The sequence below is a fragment of the Brachyistius frenatus genome, unplaced genomic scaffold, assembly GCF_029030835.1.
Source record: "Brachyistius frenatus isolate BFR_SWC_R1_liver_20210118 unplaced genomic scaffold, ASM2903083v1 Contig_175, whole genome shotgun sequence".
NCBI lineage: Eukaryota > Metazoa > Chordata > Actinopteri > Embiotocidae > Brachyistius > Brachyistius frenatus.
In genome coordinates, this window is record NW_027210774.1 from 365057 (window position 1) to 384806 (window position 19750).

The 19750-nt window shown below is 42.5% G+C and overlaps 2 protein-coding genes across 5 annotated transcripts in view; one reads left to right on the forward strand and one right to left on the reverse strand.

Moving 5' to 3' along the window:
* The window catches only part of trappc12 (trafficking protein particle complex subunit 12), a 31837-nt gene extending 21449 nt beyond the window's left edge, over nucleotides 1-10388 (forward strand). For 3 of the 4 annotated variants that reach the window (XM_069717456.1, XM_069717453.1, XM_069717454.1), the window contains 6 exons: nucleotides 156-228; nucleotides 1610-1683; nucleotides 3105-3203; nucleotides 4563-4666; nucleotides 6552-6639; nucleotides 8116-10388. In XM_069717456.1, coding sequence (XP_069573557.1) covers nucleotides 156-228; nucleotides 1610-1683; nucleotides 3105-3203; nucleotides 4563-4666; nucleotides 6552-6639; nucleotides 8116-8358 — 681 coding nt within the window. In that variant the 3' untranslated portion in view covers nucleotides 8359-10388. Of the gene's footprint in view, nucleotides 1-155; nucleotides 229-1609; nucleotides 1684-3104; nucleotides 3204-4562; nucleotides 4667-6551; nucleotides 6647-8115 lie in introns of all 4 variants that reach the window. The other variant, XM_069717455.1, reaches the window with a different exon arrangement.
* A 36-nt stretch (nucleotides 10389-10424) lies between these two features.
* adi1 (acireductone dioxygenase 1) lies at nucleotides 10425-13466 on the reverse strand. The gene is made up of 4 exons (XM_069717458.1): nucleotides 13157-13466; nucleotides 12529-12648; nucleotides 12208-12387; nucleotides 10425-11409 (listed from the first exon to the last, which is right to left on the reverse strand). The coding sequence occupies exons 1-4, from the start codon at nucleotides 13277-13279 to the stop codon at nucleotides 11293-11295; spliced, it is 540 nt and encodes a 179-aa protein (XP_069573559.1). The 5' UTR covers nucleotides 13280-13466; the 3' UTR covers nucleotides 10425-11292.
* Between the last annotated feature and the right edge of the window lie 6284 nt (nucleotides 13467-19750).

Below are 19750 nucleotides of genomic sequence, written 5' to 3' on the forward strand. Positions count from 1 at the left end.
AAATCCTTAAGCCCACCTGTGCAAACTGCCAAATATGGTTGGATTTTTAGAGTTATTGAATATGCAAATTCTAATACACACCAAAAAGCCCTCAGTGCTGGCAGTGTCCCAAACTTACCCCATTGAAGTTTGAATCCCCACCCCCTTACGAACAGATTCTGGAGAACTTGGAGAAAGGCTTGGCTGAGGATGGCAGCATGATCACCCTGACCCAGGAGAACAGGCAAGGTAAGCGTGCGTCAACACCCACACACACACACACATATATACACACAGGCCCACGCCCACGCAAGTAGACATTTGGCTATAGACCTGGCCACTGTCCCAGACTGCATCACACCGTGGGAGGAGAGTGAGGTCATGGGCCCCAATGGATAATAACCACACAAGCACTGAGGCAGAGGCACACCTGGTGCAGGACTGCAGTATACCTCAGCCACACACACACACACACACACACACACACACACACACACACACACACACACACACACACACACACACACACACACACACACACACACACACACACACACACACACACACACACACACACACACACACACACACACTCTCTCTTCTCTCTCTCTCTCTCTCTCTCTCTCTCAAACGCACAAACACACCAGTGCGGTTGCTCTAAAACTGTTTAGCACCTCACTGCTTCAGTACTTGCGCTGAATATCAAATGGTCTCTCCAGCCCTTCACGCCAAGCAGATCAATACAGATCAATCCCACCCAATCCACTCACATCTGCACAAGTGCGCTGGGGAAATAGGCAGGCACCCACCTTTTGAAATTCACCAGTTTTGTTAGGCAGACACGCCTCCACACAACCTGATGTAAAGACACGTCGTCTGTTCTTCTCTTCTGTTCTCCCGTCTTCTGCTTTGTTCTCTTCTCCTTCTTCCTCTTTTGTTTTTGCGGGACTTTCAGCAACTGTCCCCAACATCTGTTTGTCAGTTTTGAAAAGTGAACAACAACAATGCCACTTAGGACAACTTTAGCTCAATGTACGGAGACACCTGTTTATATTTGGGGGAAATCGACACGGTGATGCGTGTAGTACGGATGAGTGTGCGAGGGTTGGCCGACTGTGCCGGCTTCACCCCCTTCTGAAAGCGGTGTAATAGCCGTGTCCTCTGTCTCTCCTCTCTCTCTCTCTCTACCCACGCAGACAGTCGACAGTGAAGTCAATAACGCAGGGCCTTGCCTTCACACATCAGACCCCTACTGAGTGATTAGCTCTTCTCCCCCCACCGCACACACACACACACACACACACACACACACACACTCAGACACACATACGCGGCAATGAATAGTAATAGGCAGAGCACACAGGCTGTTCCACAGGGCGCACTGTCTGAGAGAAAGAGGAGAGCGGAGTGTGCCGCAGTATCTTTCCTCCACCACCTCGCCTTAAAAATAAACCCCGGTGAAGAGGGGGAGGAGGCTAATTAGTGTTTTGTTTTTGTTTTTGTTTTTGTTTTTTTGGGGGGGGGTGTTACAGGGATGCTCAAAAAAGCAGGTGGAATAAAAAGAGGGAAGTCTCTCTCAAAGAAATGCACCCCAGTCTGTCTTGTCGTCTTCTTCTCTTCCTGTTTGTAGCGTCGCTTAAGCTGTGGAGGTCTCGTCTGAGCCGGGTCATGTACTCCATGGCCAACTGCCTGCTGCTGATGAAGGTAGGTGTAGCAGGTCAGCCGGCGTGTGTGTGTGTGTGTGTGTGAGAGTGAGGGAGTGTGTGTGTGTGTGTGTGTGTGTGTGTGTGTGTTAATGTGAGTGAGTGAGTCTCAGAGATCTCTGATGCCAGGCTGGTGGAGGATTCACAGTGAAATCCCCCCAGACTGACCACTAATTGGATTCTTGGTCAGTGAGAGAGCAAGAGAGAGAGAGAGAGAGAGAGGGTGGAAGAGAGAGAGGATGGGACATGTGTTCACATCAGACTGTAGAGAGAAACACAGTGCCATCTGCTGGTTAACGTTGAGATGACATTATTTTACAACCTGCATGAGCTCATTTTCAGTTTTGATATTTTGACTTTCAATCAAGTCACATATTTAAGGATTTAATAGTATTTTTCATTTGTACAGAGCTTTTTTTTTTTTTTTTAACAAGATCACACAAAAAGTAACTTATTTTACGTTTAAATTTGACATTATATCAGGTATTTTTCATGTTTCAACCCCCTTTACTTCAAATCATCCATACCTGGATACATTCATTGCTGAATATCGTCAGACATGTTCTTTTAAGGAGCTAAAAAAAAAAAAAAAGTAGCAAATGAAGCTAACACAGGTAATTCATACGGACAGATTGCTTTAAGGAGAGCGTTAACGCAAACTTTGAGGTGAATACAGAACAGATCAAGTAAACCTGAAGAACCGCCACAATCATAACTTTATTTTTATTTTTGGTTGAAATAAATGCAGGCTTTACAGCAGTGTAGAGTCAGACTCATAAATATCATCCATATTCACAGTATTACAGTAGAGTCAACAATAAATGTCATTTTGTTTTGGAGATGTTTTTTTTTTTTTTTTGATAGTTGTTTTTCTATCAATTTTTTTATGCCCAATTTTGTCATGACTTTGAGATGCTGGGATTACACACCTCGTATGCCAATGTACAGTAGACGCTCTCTGTACCTGGTTTCCCAGCCTAGTTCACACACACACACACACACACACACACACACACACACACACACACACACACACACACACACACACACACACACACACACACACACACACACCCCTCTCTGACCTCTCTGTCGCCCTGCTCAGCATTCCAGTCACCATGTGAGCGATGTGTAGCAGCACAGCGTGGAGGTGGGAGGAGGGTCACTTCACCCTGCTAATACTCCATATGTTTGATTAATGCTCTCTCTCGCTCTCTCTCTCTCCACGACTAAACTCTGCTTTTTTTTTTTTTTACCCCCACACGCCCTCCACCTGTCTCTGCCTCCCACTGTTTACCTCACTCGCTTCTAGCTTGTCTTTTCTTCCGTTACCTTCCATTCCTCTCTCATTTTTGTTTTGTTTTTTTTCCAACTCTTTTTCCTCCTTTAATCCGTTCTCTCCCCCCCTCTCTCCGTCCTCAGGACTATGTTCTGGCTATGGAGACCTATCACTCCATCATCCAGTATGAACCCCAGCAGAGCGTGCAGCTGCTCAGTGGAATAGGACGCATCTTCTTGCAGGTCTGCACATGAACAGACAGATGAATGGACACACTATAAGACGCTGAACACTGGAAGTTGATCGGCCCATCTTAAGCATAAAGTTCCAAAAAGCAGGGCGGGAAACGGCTAGTTTGTGAATTAACACGTTGTACTTTGCTTCAATAATCTGTATTGAAACAAAACTGTGAGTATGACAATTTGCGCTTTGGGGCTGAGTTAATGCACTCCCAACAATTTTCTTGACTCATAGTTAGTCTATCTGCCAAGCACTGTGCAGCATGCTCCTTGACGGCACCAAATTCGTGCCGACAAGGAGACTCTTTGAAGTCACGGCATCCAATAAATATACAGCACATACCGCCCTGTCAAGGCTGTTTCATACCAGTCTTTACGCTGAAATATATATATATATATTCACACATCCGTACTTTTGACCGATCTATGCGTACTTCACCACGCTGCTACCTGGTAGTCTTTGTTATGTTACGTATGTTGAGGATATCTTTATTGAGAGCAGAGACTGAGGTCACAGAAGCCCTGTGTCATGCTATTGAATCTGTCAACAAAGCGACAGCAAAGTAAGAGGAGCCGCTTCCTTTGGAAGGCATTTTTCTCCTCTTTGAATTCTCATTTGAGAGTTTTCTTTGAACAGTCTCCTCAACGGTCCTCATTACAGAAACACTCCAGGATAATTCAGCATTAGGTTTCTGAGGTTATCAGTATGAATTCCTTCTACTTTCTTAAAAAAAACCTTTTTTTTGTTTTGTTATTGTGGATGACTACAAATAATACAGATCAGCCTCAGCCACTGTGACAAGAGAAGGAAAAAAAACTGAATTTTTTTTTTAAAGAATTTAAAACACTTTATTCTTGCAATTAGAAAAAAAAAAAACTAATTGAAATGCTCAGTGACTGGATGGTTTTCTTTAGTGAAATGCACCTTGAGTGTCACAGTTAATTTCTGTCATTACGATTTGATCAACACAGACTCGTTACTTCATTTTATGAAAGAAGCAGGCATTTTCTACCACAATCATCTTTTCTGCTGATGATTCCAGTGTTTTATATCCATCTAAGGCAAGAAGGGCTCCATCTGTAACCTTACAATGTAAATGTACAGTAAATGTACAAAATGAACCTTTAACCACGTTTCCCAAAAACCTATCCTACCTCCAAAACTCACTCTAGTCAATATTTAATATAAAATACAGAAATTCTCGTATTATCATTAGCAATATACTTTTTTTTTTTTTTTTTATCATCTTTACTGGACTACAACTTCATGAAATCTCTTTTACAATGTATACACACTTTAATATGCACACAGAGAGAACAGTGGTAAATGTGCTGCTGCTGCTGCTTGCTTTCTTTTGCCAGATCGGGGACGTTAAAACGGCAGAGAGATACTTCCAGGATGTGGAGAAAGCCTGCCAGATGAAAGGGAGCCAGCCCAGTCACGCCACATGCGTGCTAATGAACAGGTGCGTGTGTTCCGTGCATTTAGCGCCTCTGTACAGCGTGTGAACTCGACGCTGTTCGGGATCATGTTTGCTCCACGGACACGGTACTTTCTTCGGGGTTGTTTTTTTTTTTTCGCAGGTTCGTGCTTCCTCCTGGCTTGTGATTTTAGCACAGGAGGTCACACCTTCATAGCTCTGGCCGCAGGTGATGTGGAATACGAGTCAACGCTCAGGTGACAGCCTATCTTCCTTAGGTTGATGCTCTTTACAAAAACTTTGGTGATTCATATTGTCATGGAGTCATATCACCTATACGTAGGAGTTTTATTTAAGAACGACTAATGTAGAACACGCACCAAATGGTAAATGCTCAATAACATGAGCTGTGTGTAATAGGCTAACCCCCGGAACAATCAATCTGAAAATGAAAACAATGTCAGGCCCAATAAAAGTAGCCTAAATACTCTTTTTTTTTTTTTTTTTTTAAATCTTATACAATATATGATGTTCGGCTTCATGAGATTTAAAATGCAATTTCTTTTTTCTCTTTTAACATCAAGATCATTACCGATTGTTCCATCTATCTTTGTCATGAGGACAAACTGTAGTTTTTAGGTTTTTGATTAAAGAGAAGATCATTCATCGTTTATAGGTTATTAGTATTCAGATGATGCAAAAATGCGCAAAGCCAGGTCCATAAATCGATGGCGATCCCAGTCTGATGTGGAAGAAGTGAACGTTTGGGATAAAGTGGAAGGGCCGACTGAGAGCCAGACCTTATCACCCTATCAGCTGCGCCTGACGTTGCAAACACGGTTTTGAACGAATGGGAGTCAATCCCTGCAGTCGGGTTCCAAAATCTGATGGAAAGAAAAGAGAAGAGGCTGGTATAGCAGCAGATAAATGCGGTGTTCACATTTTTCCTTCCGAGAAAGGAAGTAAGGGGAGCGAAAAGGAGGCGTGATCTCAGACCAGACTTGCATCATGGACATTGCGGTCATGTATCATTCAATGTAACCAAACCGAAGCACTCGGATGCTTGTAGTTTGAAAATGGTGTGTCCACCTGTCACATTTTGGTTTTGCTTGTACGCAAATAAGCAAAAACATAAAAAAAATTTTTTTTTTTTTTTTTTTTTAAACACTGACAGGTCAAGTAAATACCGTTGATGACCTAGTAGCAACGGTACCTGTCAAGCAGTCAGATATATTAGGCAGCAAATGAAGAGTCAGTAGCTGTTGAAATTGATGTGTTGGAAGCATAACAAAAATTTGCAAGTGTAAAGCTCTTTGACAAAGACCAAATTGCGATGGCAAGACGACTGGGTCGTAGCATCTTCAAAACAGCACGTCTCCTGGTCTGCAGCGGTTAGCACCTCCCAAAAGTGGTCAAAGGAAAGGACACTTGGTGAACTGGCTCATCGATGCACGTGTGGAGTAAAGGCAGGTCTGTGTGGTGTGATCCCTCAGATATATATTATTAATATATATATATATTTCAGTTCAATTCAATTTTATTTATAGAGCGCCAAATCACAACACAGGTTCTTTCAGGGCACTTAACACATTCAAATCCTTGCAGCAGAACGTATTACTTAAAACAGTATTATACAGAGAAACCCAGGAGGGGGAAAAAAAACCTCCTCTTTAAGGGAGAAAAACCTCCAACAGAGGGAAGGAAAACCTCCCTCTTAACAGGAAGAAACCTCCGACAGAACCAGGCTCAGGGGTGGGCGGAGCCATCTGCCTCGACCGGGAGAGCAGAGAGAGAAAAGGACAGCATGGAGATCCAAAACATGAACTGTTGGTGGAGGCCGGAAATCACAGAGCAGAGACGTGCCGCTCCATGGCTCCAAGATAAAATGTGTGTGTGTGTGTGTCTGTCTGTCTGTCTTTGTGTTTTCCAGGGCATTTGTCTACCTCAGTCAGAACAACTACGACGAAGCACACGCATCCTTCACTGAAGTGTTGAAAATTGACCCAAAAAACCCCGTCGTGAGTACTACCACATCCTCCACAGTGAAACACAACCTGCGCCGTTGACTCTGCAGTAGATATAACACCGTGTTACTTTCACGTGATAATGATTAGTCCTCAAACCATTTATATCACGTAAAATGTTATGGAGGTGGTTACCATGGAATGATCCCCCTTGGTCTCGATCAAAATATTATTTTAATATATCGATATTAATAACCCAGTTCCCAAAGAAGTTGGACACTGTAAATAACAATTGAGTGTCATGATTTGCAAATCATGTAATCCCATTTAATGGGAAATAGACAACATACCAAATGTTGAAACTGAGAAATTTGTTTGTTTTATGAAAAATATGTGCTCATTTTGAATTTGATGCGAGCAATACGTCCCAAAAAAAAAGTTGGGACAGGGGACATGTTTACCAGTGTGTTGCATCATCTCTTTCTTTTCACAACACTCTGTAAACATTTGGGAACTGAGGAGAGGAGTTGCTTGAGTTGTGAAAGTGAAATGTTGTTCCTGATCCAACCTGATATAGAATTTCAGCTTCCCTTTGTCATATTTTTTCTTTCATGACGCGCCATTGTTTTCAGTGGGTGACAGGTCTGGATTTTAGCCGGCATTTGTGTTCACAGACTGGGTTTTTTTTTTCTCAGAAGTGTTCCTGAGCACATACAACGATTCCACTGCAGAAAGTGTGTCTGTTTTTAATGTAGTGCCGCCTGAGGGGCCTAAAGATCAAGGCCATCCGATATTGATTTGTAGCCTTGTCCTTTGTGTACAGAGATTTCTCTGGATTCTCTGAATCATTTAAGGATATTATGAACCATAGATAATGAAATCCCCAAGTGCTTTGCAATTTTACATTAATAAACATTATTCTTAGATTATTTGCCCACGCAGTCTTTCACAGAGTGGTGAACCCGTCCCCATCTTCCTTACTGAGAGACACTGCCTCTCTGGGATGCTCTTTTTATACCTAATAATATTAGTGATATTACCAATCAACCCAATTTTGTGAGATTTTCCACCAGGGTTTTTTGTTTTGTTTTGTTTTTTTTAGCATCACACAACTTTTCCAGTCTTTTGTTGCCCCCTGTCCCAACTTTAAGGAGTGGTGTGTGGGATTTAAATGGCATGTGGTGGTAAGGTTACACATTGCAACCAACTGAACACCCCTAGCCTCGTCCTCACCTTCTCGGGATATAGGAGAATCTACTCTGGCCGTAAGAATTTTAAACTTGAAAGGCCCTCTGCATGGAAGAGGACCTGCTCCCTATGTAGATATTAGGGGTTCGCTCTAAGGTAACAAAAACACAATTCCTAGTTTTTAGGTGATTATACACGAATAAAAACTTGGTTCTAAACCCTACCTCCTAAATCCTACACACTGAACCTTGAATAGTGGCATCTTTCCAAATAGTTGTACACAGTTAAATGATAAGTTCGCAATCCAATCTTCTTTGTTCTCTCCCTTCCCTGTGCTTTAAGGCCAACAACAATGCAGCAGTGTGCTTGCTCTACCTGGGACGACTGAAGGAGTCCTTGGGCCAGCTGGAGGGCCTGGTGCAGCAGGACCCCACGCTGTACCTGCACGAGAGCGTCCTCTTCAACCTGACCACTATGTATGAGCTGGAGTCGTCTCGCAGCACCCAGAAGAAGCAGGCGCTGCTGGAGGCTGTGGCCTGTCGGGAGGGCGACAGCTTCAACACGCAGTGCCTCAAACTGGTCTAAGAGGCCGAAGGATAACCGGGAGAGGGATGCACACGCTACTTGCACTGTACGCTCGTGTGACGGGAGAAATACCATCCCGAGAGTAGAATCTGTAGAGAGGGGAAGGGAGCTCTACCTCCTGTGAGAGTGTGGTGACAGAAAAAGTGAATGTTCAGTGCTCAGTTTGGTTTCCCAAATGACAGTTGATACACGATGTTTAAGAACTAGTTTAAGTGTTACTAAATGGATTTGGAAAGCCAAGCACACATTTCTCTTAGCCCTACAGGGTGCGCACACTCTTATTCTTCTGAAGAGGGACCTGGTAATCACACATTTACTTAGAGGAGCACCAAAAAAAAAAAAAAAAGGAAAAATCACATTGAAATTTGGGAAAGGAAAAAGTCCCCACAAAAGTTCTGTATGATTGACCACTCTCACTCCTATGCTAAATGTGAAGCCACACCAGAAGGCTTATTTTTAGCTTACCATAAAAGCAAGAAAAGGGAGACGCTGCTAAAAAGAAAAGCTCCGCCCAAAGCTCACCAATTAACATGAGTGTCTTGACCGGGGCCCACTGATTGACCGAAGCAGAGACTCTGTGAAAATCAATGAACCCAGATGGAAAAAAACGAGAGACGGAAACGCTGCTGCAACCTGCAAAGTCAGGGTCATATGATCGACTGAGGTTTCTGCAAGTGAGCTAATCACCACTAGTCCGCTAATCTAGTAGTAACCTTCCCTTGTTTGCCTGCCAGCTGTGCGAGGTACCGTCAGAATGTCATCTCTGAGATCACACTGGCATCACGCTGCCAGTGGGTTTGACAATGATTTTTAGCCACTTTTCAGTCTCCGGATGCAAGGCACATATACAAGAATTTGCCCAAAAAACAAATTCTGAAAGTAGAACTATAACACGGCAAGTTTTCTTGAGTCTGATCAACCATTAATTATGTTCCCATGATCGTTTTAGAGGGAGGACACCTTGAGTCTTTACCTTACTTCTTTTGTAAGCCCTTGTAAGGTACTATTTTGTCAAAACGCGTCGTGAGGGAAAGAACGCGGTGGGTTAACAAATTTCACCGCGCGTCTCCCCCCTTCGCTGTTTAGAGTTGACTAGTTTTTCCAGAGATAGTCCTGTCAAATGAATCTTCGCGGATTAATTCCGCCAGCGACGCTGCTGCAAACCAGCCCACTCGCACGTTCAGCCGTCAGTCACGTGACCCTCACCTTTACGGATCGTGGCGCATTGAGGTCTTTGAAGAGTCTCCCACCAAGAAACAAGTCCAGCAACGCCCACCCACACACTTGGTCAAACACAAAAAGTCCATGTTTTTTTTTCAGGCTAGCTGATCCTGCTTGTTTTTAGTATTTATGCTTAGAGCTAAGGTCAAATACCTGCTGGCTAAAGCCTCAACCGGGCATTTGCTACGCAGGTATAAGAGAGGATATCGGGATGCTCATCAAACTCCCAGTAAAAACGCTGTTAACCCCATTCCCCAAATTGTCTTTTAAAATCGTGACATTTTAGCAAAGAATTGTTTATCAAGAACCACTACAGACGAATCATTAAATTAGTCGCATTTAGGCAGTAAAACAGGCCACAGAACAAAGACGTACACACACACACACACACACACACTAGTCTGGTATTGGTTTTGACCGAGGTGCTGCTTCATAACGTGAAACTTGACATGGGCATTACCCTGAGCCTCAGTGCGCTTAGAGACTAAAAGTTCCATGGAGGCACTTTTAATAGCTTCTTTCTCGGCACCCGCAATACTGGATGAACAGTCAAAGACCACTCGATTTCACTTGACAGGTTTCATGCAGTGAAAACAAATAAGCACTTCGGATTGCATCGTATCCTGTCCACTAAACCAAACTGTACATATCAGAGGCAGATCTGTTGTTTGCTTGTTTAAATGATTATATCAAAATTATAATTGTCTTTTATTGATTTTGACCCCTATGGTTTACATATGCTGATCATATTTATGTATATTCTAAGAATTTTTTTTGTTTTATCCAAAATAAAACTTTGTTTAAATCGACCCGACTGCTTGAATGGAAACGTATTCAAACAAAAACAGAGTGAAGCAGATTTATTTTCCGTACAACATAAAGATGTTCCACCCTATAAGCACAAAACGATGTATCCCTTTGATTCAGAGATTGGAATATTGAAATGAAAAAAATACTGCTTATTAACAGCCCAATTCATTTGTACAACTTGATGGCAAGCCTGACCGCTTTGAACAGCAAATACAGCCGATTTAAAAGAATAAGGCACTTATCAGCTTATCCTGTGGTGAAGGAAGTATTCAGACCTTAAACTGAAGTAAATAATGTTCCATGACAAATCAATAATCCTGAATTCAGGCTTTTACTTCAAAGTACATGAGAGTTATGTTCAAGTAAAAACTAGCTACTAATGCAGAACAGCCCATCTAAACAAGTTATATATAGTATTGTGTTGTTACTCCTGATGTAAATGACCTGTACATGTGTTTGGGCAGTCAAAGAATATGCATAATACGTTATGATCTGATCATATGTTGTGCACGTAGGATTGAAATTTGACAGGTAACAATACTTAATAAGTCAAATGTTGTGAAGTATTTCACTCTAAAAGTATTGAGAAGTGTAAAATAGCATGAAATGGAAGCATGCCCTAACTTCAGTAAATGTACTGATAGAAATCCCTCCTCTGAGACCGTCTACATTGAGGTTACAACATTTCAATCGCTACTTTAAAAAAAAAAAAAAAAAAAAAAAAGCCCCGTCCTACATACTATAACTGCTTTCCTGCAGGACAGCTTCAATCATCCACAAGATGTTTCTGAACATTGTAATGGTAAACCTACTTTATAAACCTACTTTATTTGCTTCACATTACAGGCTCTGACTGTAGTAGAAAAGAGTGGTGGCGTGGAATCCACTTCGTCGTCAGTTCTCTCAGGATCCCTGCAGAGACTCCACGTACTTCCGACGGATGTCGAATTCGTCGGCGGGCCTGTTGTAAGCCTTCCACACTGGATTCCCCACAAACAGCCTCATGGCTTTGGTGTAGTTCTGTGGAAATAAAAAAATTAAAAAAAAGGCTTTCGGATCAGTCTGAACGTGGCCGGATTAACGACCGTCAACACTCGCTACCCAACAATAAAAACCTGCTCGTTAGATTTCCTCACAGATTAAACTTCTTTTTTTTTTTGGGTAGCTCGCTGGAAGCCAGTGAACTCCCTGGGGAGAAGTTTGAGTAAGAAAAGCTGCCGCAAGACCAACAGCCCGAAGATAAACGGGAATTCAAAGTACCCCCTCGCTCGAAGTGCAACAACAAACAAAAGCTTCACAGTCAAGACAACAACAGTAACACATCCCCCTTCAGCATCTCTGAGGATATAGTAATATAGTTGTTAGTGTAATGCAGACAATATGCATTACTTTAATATTTAGGAGACAAATTGGTTTCATACGTTTTTGATAGAGAAACTACTAATCGACAATTAACTCCTGCAAAGTTTTTGGTTTACTGCTGTTCTGCTGTATGAAAATACCTCTCAATATTTGCTCTGATGTCTTTTCAAATATTATTTTTTTGTGTGTCTGCAGCAACAAGCCCCTTTCCTTCTCCACCATCACATCATCTAATCCAGTGAACTGATCTTCTGACCATCCCCCCCAAAAAAATAGAAAGCACTGATGTTTATAAATGACTGTGGCTACGTAAATATATATATATATATATATATACATATAATCAACCATTGCATAATCAGTTTTCTTAATGAGGTTGGTTCTTATGTCTTTTGGAATAATATTGGGAGTGTTTTCCATTTTTGTTTTCTTTTAACAGATGTTGTCAGATGTTACCGTCTCATCCAGGGTGAAGCGGTGGTAGATGCCAGCTGGAAGGGTGATCAAGTCTCCCTTGGCCATTGCGATGCGGATCCATCGTTCCTCCTCGTCCCTGACGTCGAAGTAGGCCCGGCCGTCCAGGATGTAGCGGACCTCATCGTCCAAATGTAAGTGCTCCTTAAAGAACATCTTCAGCTGGAGGGACAGTCAAGACAAAAAAAAAAAAAAAAAAGACTTGACTCGTAGTGGTTTCGCCATTGAATTAGAAAACGTTATACTCAGAATATACTCTCTTTGAATATGAGCAGCTTCTTCCGTGTAAAGCGTGCGGGTTACCTTGTCCTCATAGTTGGGTAGTTTGTCCTTGTGAATAGTAATGATGTCCATATAGGAGTAGCCTTGGTCTTTGCGGATCTGCTCCAGCTCTGGGTCTGTTTCATGGATGTCAGCGTTCAGCTGCCCGAAACAGGGAAGCAGCTCTGATCAGTCAACGAACTCATCAGCGGAAAGTCATAGTTTACTGACATCATAAAGTCATTTGTCCCATGGACTCAGCAGCTTGTCCGTGTTTGTTGTCTCGTCCATGTAATAATAATAATAATAATAATAAACATGCCAGAAGGCACAAAGTTGGGTTGACTAGAATAATATAATTCACTGTCAGACCTGCAAAACAAACTGGTCTAATTCAATTCAACTTTATTTATATAGCTGCAAATCACAACACGGGTTATTTCACGGCACTTAACACGTTAAAGTCCTTACAGCAAGACTTTACAATATTATACAGAGAAACCCAACAATTCAACAATTCAACTAGGAGGGGGGGGGGGAAACAACCTCCTCTTTAAGGGAGAAAAAACAGGAAGAAACCTCCGGCAGAACCAGGCTTTCATTTACCCACGACTAACACGTTGTTTCTGGATCACCGTAGGTACAAAACTTGAGGAGTTTGTCAACTGACCTTCCAGTGAAAAACCCCGAGCTTGTTTAACTCCTCCAAGGAAACGGGCTGGTTCGGGTTCAGTCTGTGCGGCTTCCTCTGGTCTTCATCAGAGCCGTCCATGTACCACGCTTCTAAGCCCATGCCGGAGCTGTCAGCTGCTGGACACCTCAAGAAGACGTGCGGAGAGAAGCCTGCGCGTGTTGTCGTAAACCGCACTTCCTGCGACGTATCCGGTGACGTGTGCTCGTCACGCCGAGCTGCTTTCGCAAAGCGTGTGGGCGGCGGCGGCGATGCGGAGGACTCCGTAGTGTGTTTTACACGCAGGTTTTTCACGCGCTGAGAAAAATGTTGGATACAAAATTATTTATTTTTATTTTTTTTAAATCATAATTTGATTTCCCGTGCTGGACCGGAAAAGCGTATTGATGATCTTGACAGCGGTAGAGTTTGACCGCAGTGCTGAATAATTAGTCAATAGCGTTGACTGTGTGTAGAATCACAGGCGAATACTTCCATCTAGCGGTCAAAGTTAGGAACTACAATTACACGGCCGGTCTTCCTCCTCGTGTATGTGCACGTCATGCATGCGTGTCAAAAATGTATTGAACTGCAGGGTTGCCCACTAATCGGAAGGTTGGCGGTTCAATCCCCGCCTCCTCCAGTCCACGTGCCTAAGTGCCCTTGGGTGATAGGCATACAATTAAAAAATTTCCCCTCGGGGATTAATAAAGTAAATACCTACCTACCTGGAGGCGTCACGTTTTCGTCCTTCCCTCAGTGCCATGTTTGAAAGGCTGGGCTCACTGAAGAACTGAATTTGGTGAGAGGTTAAAGGTCACCGTAACCCCAACAAAGCAAGTAACTCAATAATGCATCCGCTCGTTCATTTCACTCAACATCTAACGGGATCAAATGGTCGAGTGACGACGTTATATGTCCAAAATATATATATATATATATATAGTGAAAGGTCAGCTTCAACGTGACAAAAACGCTATTCTGGCCATGATTAAACAATTCGAGTTAATTCTCGTAAATAATGTCACGCACTGTGCACATATTTTTTTAACACAACATCTAACGCAACATTTTGGACTTAAGATATATATAAAAAAAAAAGACTGATTTGTTCTCCGTGGGCGCCTCTCGTCTTCCCACATTTTCTGGATCGAATAGAAAATCAACTTCTGATGTGGCTTCTCGTCCCGGCAGATAATCTTGTTTTTTGTTGTTCTATTTTCTTTTTTTTTTTTAAATCTCCATTATGTCTTCAATGACAGCGTCCTGCTTCCTTTTCTCCACCTTCAGCTCGTCAGCAAGCGTCTGGCTTTCAGCTGACAGCTTCTCTGTGATCGGCCTCATCCAATCTTTGGAAAAGTGCCTCGCTGATTTTATCAGCCTTTCGGTTTCTTCCTCTCTGCCTCTGCTCTCAGTTCCTTCTTTCTGTCTCTGGATCTGCAGGTCAAACTCTTCACAGAAGTCCTCTATTGTGTTAAAGTGCGTCAGGTTTTCAGCCTCTGCCTGGTCCCTCAGCTCCCGTTCTTCCTGCAGCATCCGTTGTAGCTCCATGAATCTCGAAACGAAGTTCATTCTTTTTTCTTTTTTTTCTTTTTTTAAGCCTGAGTTTAGCTGAAGGCACATCTGAGACCTTTGGCAGTCCTTCCAGTTTCTGGAATCTCTGCAATCTCCACAGCCTCCTGTTTCTCAGCCTCAGTGCGAATGCTCGATATCTCTCTCTCTCTCTCTCTCTAGGGCTTTGTTGACATCGTCCGGGTCCCGTTTCGCAACCCTGAGCTTGGCGGTAAGCGTCTCCTGTTCAGCCAGATTCTTCCTTTTCACCTCCTCCAGCTGCTGACAGATTTCCTCCTCTGTCGTCGGGCAGACAACTTTTTTTCTTCACTCTTCCGGTGGTTCTTCAAAGGCTTTTGGTTCTCCGAATCTCCTTCTTCAGCTCCTTGATTTCCAGGAGCCCGGCCCGTTGCAATCTTCCTCTCGGCTGAGGTCTGACCTTTTGCTGTTCAGTTTCAGCTGGTCCTCCGGCTGAATGGCCTCAATGTCTCCAGAAAGGTCACTAACCTGCCGCCCCGTAGACGGTACGGAGGTCTGCTTGCAGGTGTTTGGCTCTCAGTTGCTAAAAATACAAATAAAAAAAGTGTCTTATACTCGGGGTCCTGGGAGAAATAAAAGGAATGACCTTTAATACGGCTTCGCCTGCTGTGGATTTCTTCAACGTTACATATCGAAAGATCAAAACTCAAGAACACGATGTGTCTTTCAAACATTGTAGAATTCATAGATGCACTGCGGCCGGCTGAAAAAGAAGACATTTCGCGTCAGTGCTAAAATAAATGTTTGACTGCAGTGATGGCAGAGCAACATGATTATGCCCAACCCTATTACAAAACACGAGCGTGTTTATCTCTCGCGTCTCCTCGCCGAGGCGTTAAGTTAAACCACCGACACCTCGGAAAGGCTCGACAGCGGTCCTGGCGTCCCAGGGTTACTCCCCTCGATATTCACACCACCCCTACTCGACCTGACTTGTGCCTACATACTTTGGCAACCTCGCCTTTGCTCAAAGCCGCACATGCAACGCACGACCGCCAATACCACTCCTTTTCGTCCAAATACGAAGACGGACCCGTTCGGCTACTTCAGCCGCCTCCTTCGCTGCCTGCTGCCGGCTCCGTCCCCCGAATAGCGCTGTTGTTGACCCACGCAATGAGCCCTCAACAACCGCCTCTCGACCGGTTACTCTGAGCAATTGCCTTAACATATCTCTCTGCCTCCTCCTTAACGACGCGCCAGATCAATTACTGCGCAAATATTTGCGACCAAGTCTTAACGATTCCTAAAAAATAAAAAATAAAAAAGGTCCTAACAGAGTTTGGCAAATAATGCTAATAATGCCAACTGCTCTTTATGTTCGAGATTAGACTGGACTGTCAAAAGTTTCCTCACATTGATTCTTTCCACAAATGCTTGAACCCTTTTTTTTTTTTTCAAATTAGACATTTGGTACGTGATGTTTGTATGCGGGGGACATTTTATGCAATAGACAGCAATTGAGGCTACACTATAGTGATCTCACATGTCGTTCCAACTGATAACATTATTCATGACTACATTCTGTGGAGTTGAGTCAGTTCCAAGGTCCTGGCATTACGCAAGTTCATATTTTTCACCTGTGCTCTCCTGCTATGAAATATGTGCATTGTGTACACTACAGCACCAAAGGAGCACAGTTTAATTCCTATGAATAATGAGTATTGGACATAGTGAGTGACAATAAATGCTTCCTTGAACATTCAAGTTGCCGTTTGTGACCGCACCTCGTCCCAATCCGAACTAAAAAAAAAAAAATATTCTGCCGATGGTCGATGGTGTCAACCCTAGAAAGGTTTGGATGTTAAAAGCCTTACGGAAACCACCGCTGCAGTGGTTCAGATAGTAGACGGGGGTTAAACACGAATGAGTGGAAAGGTTGGTGGTTTTGATCCCTGGTTCCTCCTGTCCACATACCGAAGTGTTCTTGGGCAAGACACTGAACTCTGCATCAGTGGTGTGTGAATGGGTGTATGGATGTATTCCTGATGGTGAGCACCTTGTATAGCAGCTTCATTAGTGTGTGAATATGTGTGCGAATGTGTGAATGGGAAACAGTGTAAAGCGCTTTGAGACCACTAAGGTGATAAAGTGCTATTTACTATTTACAGCAATGTTGCTTTACCAAAAAAAAAATATATATAATAAACACCTGCTGACTGTATAAAGCAAAAGAATATATATAAAACAACACGAGCATTTTTTTTTTTTTTTTTTTGCTTTGCTATTATTTGAAGAATAAAATCAAAAAACGAATTACATTTTCGTTTGACACAGCCCTGAAAGTGTAACTGCTAAATATGCCCGACCAAGAATGTCTGTCTTGTTGATAATAGCAGAAGGCACAAAATCCTGATCACGTGTAAGATACGTCTTGTTAAGCTGTCCGTTTGAGACAGACAAGAACTCCTGAATGTGGTCCTACAGCGAGCCAGTGCTGCAGCTCACGATCAGTGATAGAAAGTAACAAAGTACATTTACTCAACTTCTGTACTAATTTGAAGTGCATATACTTTATTTGAATATTTCCAATTAATGCTTTTTCACTTCATTTCAGAGGGAAATTATTGTACTTTTTATTCCACTACAGTTTGACTTTTCAGATGAAGACAAACCAGATAATGTAACAAGTTTATATAAGATACGACATATTCGCAAAGGTTAAAACCAGTGGTTTCTCATCGTTTTGGCCTTTGATGCCTGACCTAAAACACTTTGTATTTGGGGTCATGTTTCGGATAAATGAATTGTTAGCAGCTGCAGCTAACAGCAACATTTTGCTGATGTTTTTTTTTTTTTTTTTTTTTTTTATCTACTTTTACTTAAGTAGAAGTTTTTCATGCATCACTCTTATGTGTAATGAAGTATTTGCTGAATACTTCTTCCACTACTGCTTACAATAAACCCTTACGGGAATGGGCTTACCAGGTATGGAGGGAGTAGCTAAAGATGGTGTTGCATTACATTATGAAAAATATATCAGTTCATGATTTTTGACATGTTAGATATAACCGAAGTAAAAGTCAGGCTATCTCAGCCTCTGCTACTTCACTTTTTCTGCTGCTTATTTTTTAAATTGTATTTTTTTTTTTTTAAGATATGTCTCCCTTAAGTCACTAAATGTCTGGAAATCACCGTTCTTGATGGCTGGAGTTCTCACAGTAATTCCCTTTCTCATCATAAAGTCACAGCCAGTGGCTTCAACCAGTCAGATAATAATACGCTGATACCCAGCAGACAAGTCTTTCTCGCTCCTGTAATAACGTGACTGAGTGGACATGAAATGTTCTTAATAAATCGACAAGATCTGCAGTGAGGTTAAACCCATTTTGCCCAGCTCTGATAGAGACGTAGCACAAATTATGCCAGGTGGAGCTGTTTCTATATGTGAATCATTTTTAAACTTTGATTGCGAAGTGCTGGTAATATTTAGTATTAGTAGAAACGCACATTTAAACCACCAGAGGGTGCTGCACCACAGTAAGAGACAGACTGCACTCCACCTGGAGGGTGTTTCATAAAGCAGAACGAGAGCAGGCTTAATAGTTGTAAAAAAAAAAAAAATGCTATTCTATCCTGATGTGAGTAATTTCTAATAAAGCAGGTTAGGGATCAGGTGCTGGATTATGTTTTAATTTTATGTGATGCTTTTTGTGTGTGTGTGTGTGTGTGTGTGTGTGTGTATGAAATAACCCAAGGAAGGCTCACTGTCCTTAATTTCGAGGTGAACCTGCCACCTTGGCCTCAACGGGATGGGAGGACGTCATGTGGATGTGTAATATCAGCTGCCACTACGTGCTGGTGTGCAGACGTAAACAGACCTACGTGTGAAAACTGAACACCAGAGCAGAACGGTAAAATTTAGGCACATGGACCCTGGGCTGGAAAGGATTGTTTTGAATATTTGGCATATTGTCATACTGGCGCTATTTACTGGTGTTTTGTAACAACTCATAAGCATTCAGCTTCCATTCAAGAAAAAGAGTCAGTGCTGTTTTTGTGGAAAGGAATCTACTTGCGGAAAACCTTATTACTGCTGAAGATTACTATGGACCTCCAGATACACCTTCTGCTCCATTTCGGCTCTACACCAGTCACAGTCAACAGTCACCAAGTAGTGTCCAATGCTTCAAGCTTCATAGACTGACCAGAGAAATTACCCAGAATATGTCGAAACTCGAAGTCAAACTTCGTATAAAAATTTGACAATATCTGTTCTATGAACTAGAATGTTTTTTCACGTGGATGTTGTAATAAAAAACAAACCAAAAAAAAAAAAAAAGCAAGTACACTTCTTTCTTCCACCTCAAACACTGCGATGTCAAGTGACATCGAACCTACTTCTCTGAGCCCTCAAAAACCTCCCACTTTACATGTGGGATGTTAGCAGTGCAAAAGGTGTTCAGGTGTAGTCTCTCTCTCAGAGGTCATTACCAGTTGTCATGAATATATTATAAGCAAGCCATCTTTTTTTGCTTAGAAGATCATCAGTGTTCCACTACAAGTGGAAAGAGGAAAAACTGATGTGAACCACAATTGTAAAGTTGAGGGCCTGATAGTGAACCAGCGGGGTAAAAAAAAAAAAAAAAAAAAATCACTATAAAGCCAAAGCAAGCTGCAGATTCAGGCATGTATTTCTTCCTAGGTTCATCCCTACAAGCAACCCCCTTTTCATGCTGACACACTGCTTTCACGTTGTCATGACAATATGGATGGCCACTTTAACGCTATTTAGTCCAGTAGGCGAACAGGATTTGTAATCAGGAAGCAGAAGTGTTGCTTCCCTTCCTTGGAAGTGACACGTTTCACTCCTACATGGGCATCCCACAGTCTTTTCCATGAGCTCAACCGGTGTCAGACATGAAATACTAAATAACCTAACGATGATTAGTAATGTCCCGGCACTGAGTGTCCGTGGGTTTGGGCGCAAAGGAGGGCCTGTGACAGTACTTAGGATGAGGAACCTTCTTCAAGTAAGCAACCTGTAGGAGACATATATTCCACGCA

Excerpts from the sequence above, each read along its gene's own strand:
- adi1 (XM_069717458.1), bottom strand. The coding sequence starts at position 13,279 with ATGGGCTTAGAAGCGTGGTACATGGACGGCTCTGATGAAGACCAGAGG. Across the intron at positions 12,649-13,156 it reads TCGGGGTTTTTCACTGGAAG|CTGAACGCTGACATCCATGA; the intron begins GTCAGTTGACAA and ends TGTTTCGGGCAG. Across the intron at positions 11,410-12,207 it reads GCTTCACCCTGGATGAGACG|AACTACACCAAAGCCATGAG; the intron begins GTAACATCTGAC and ends TTATTTCCACAG.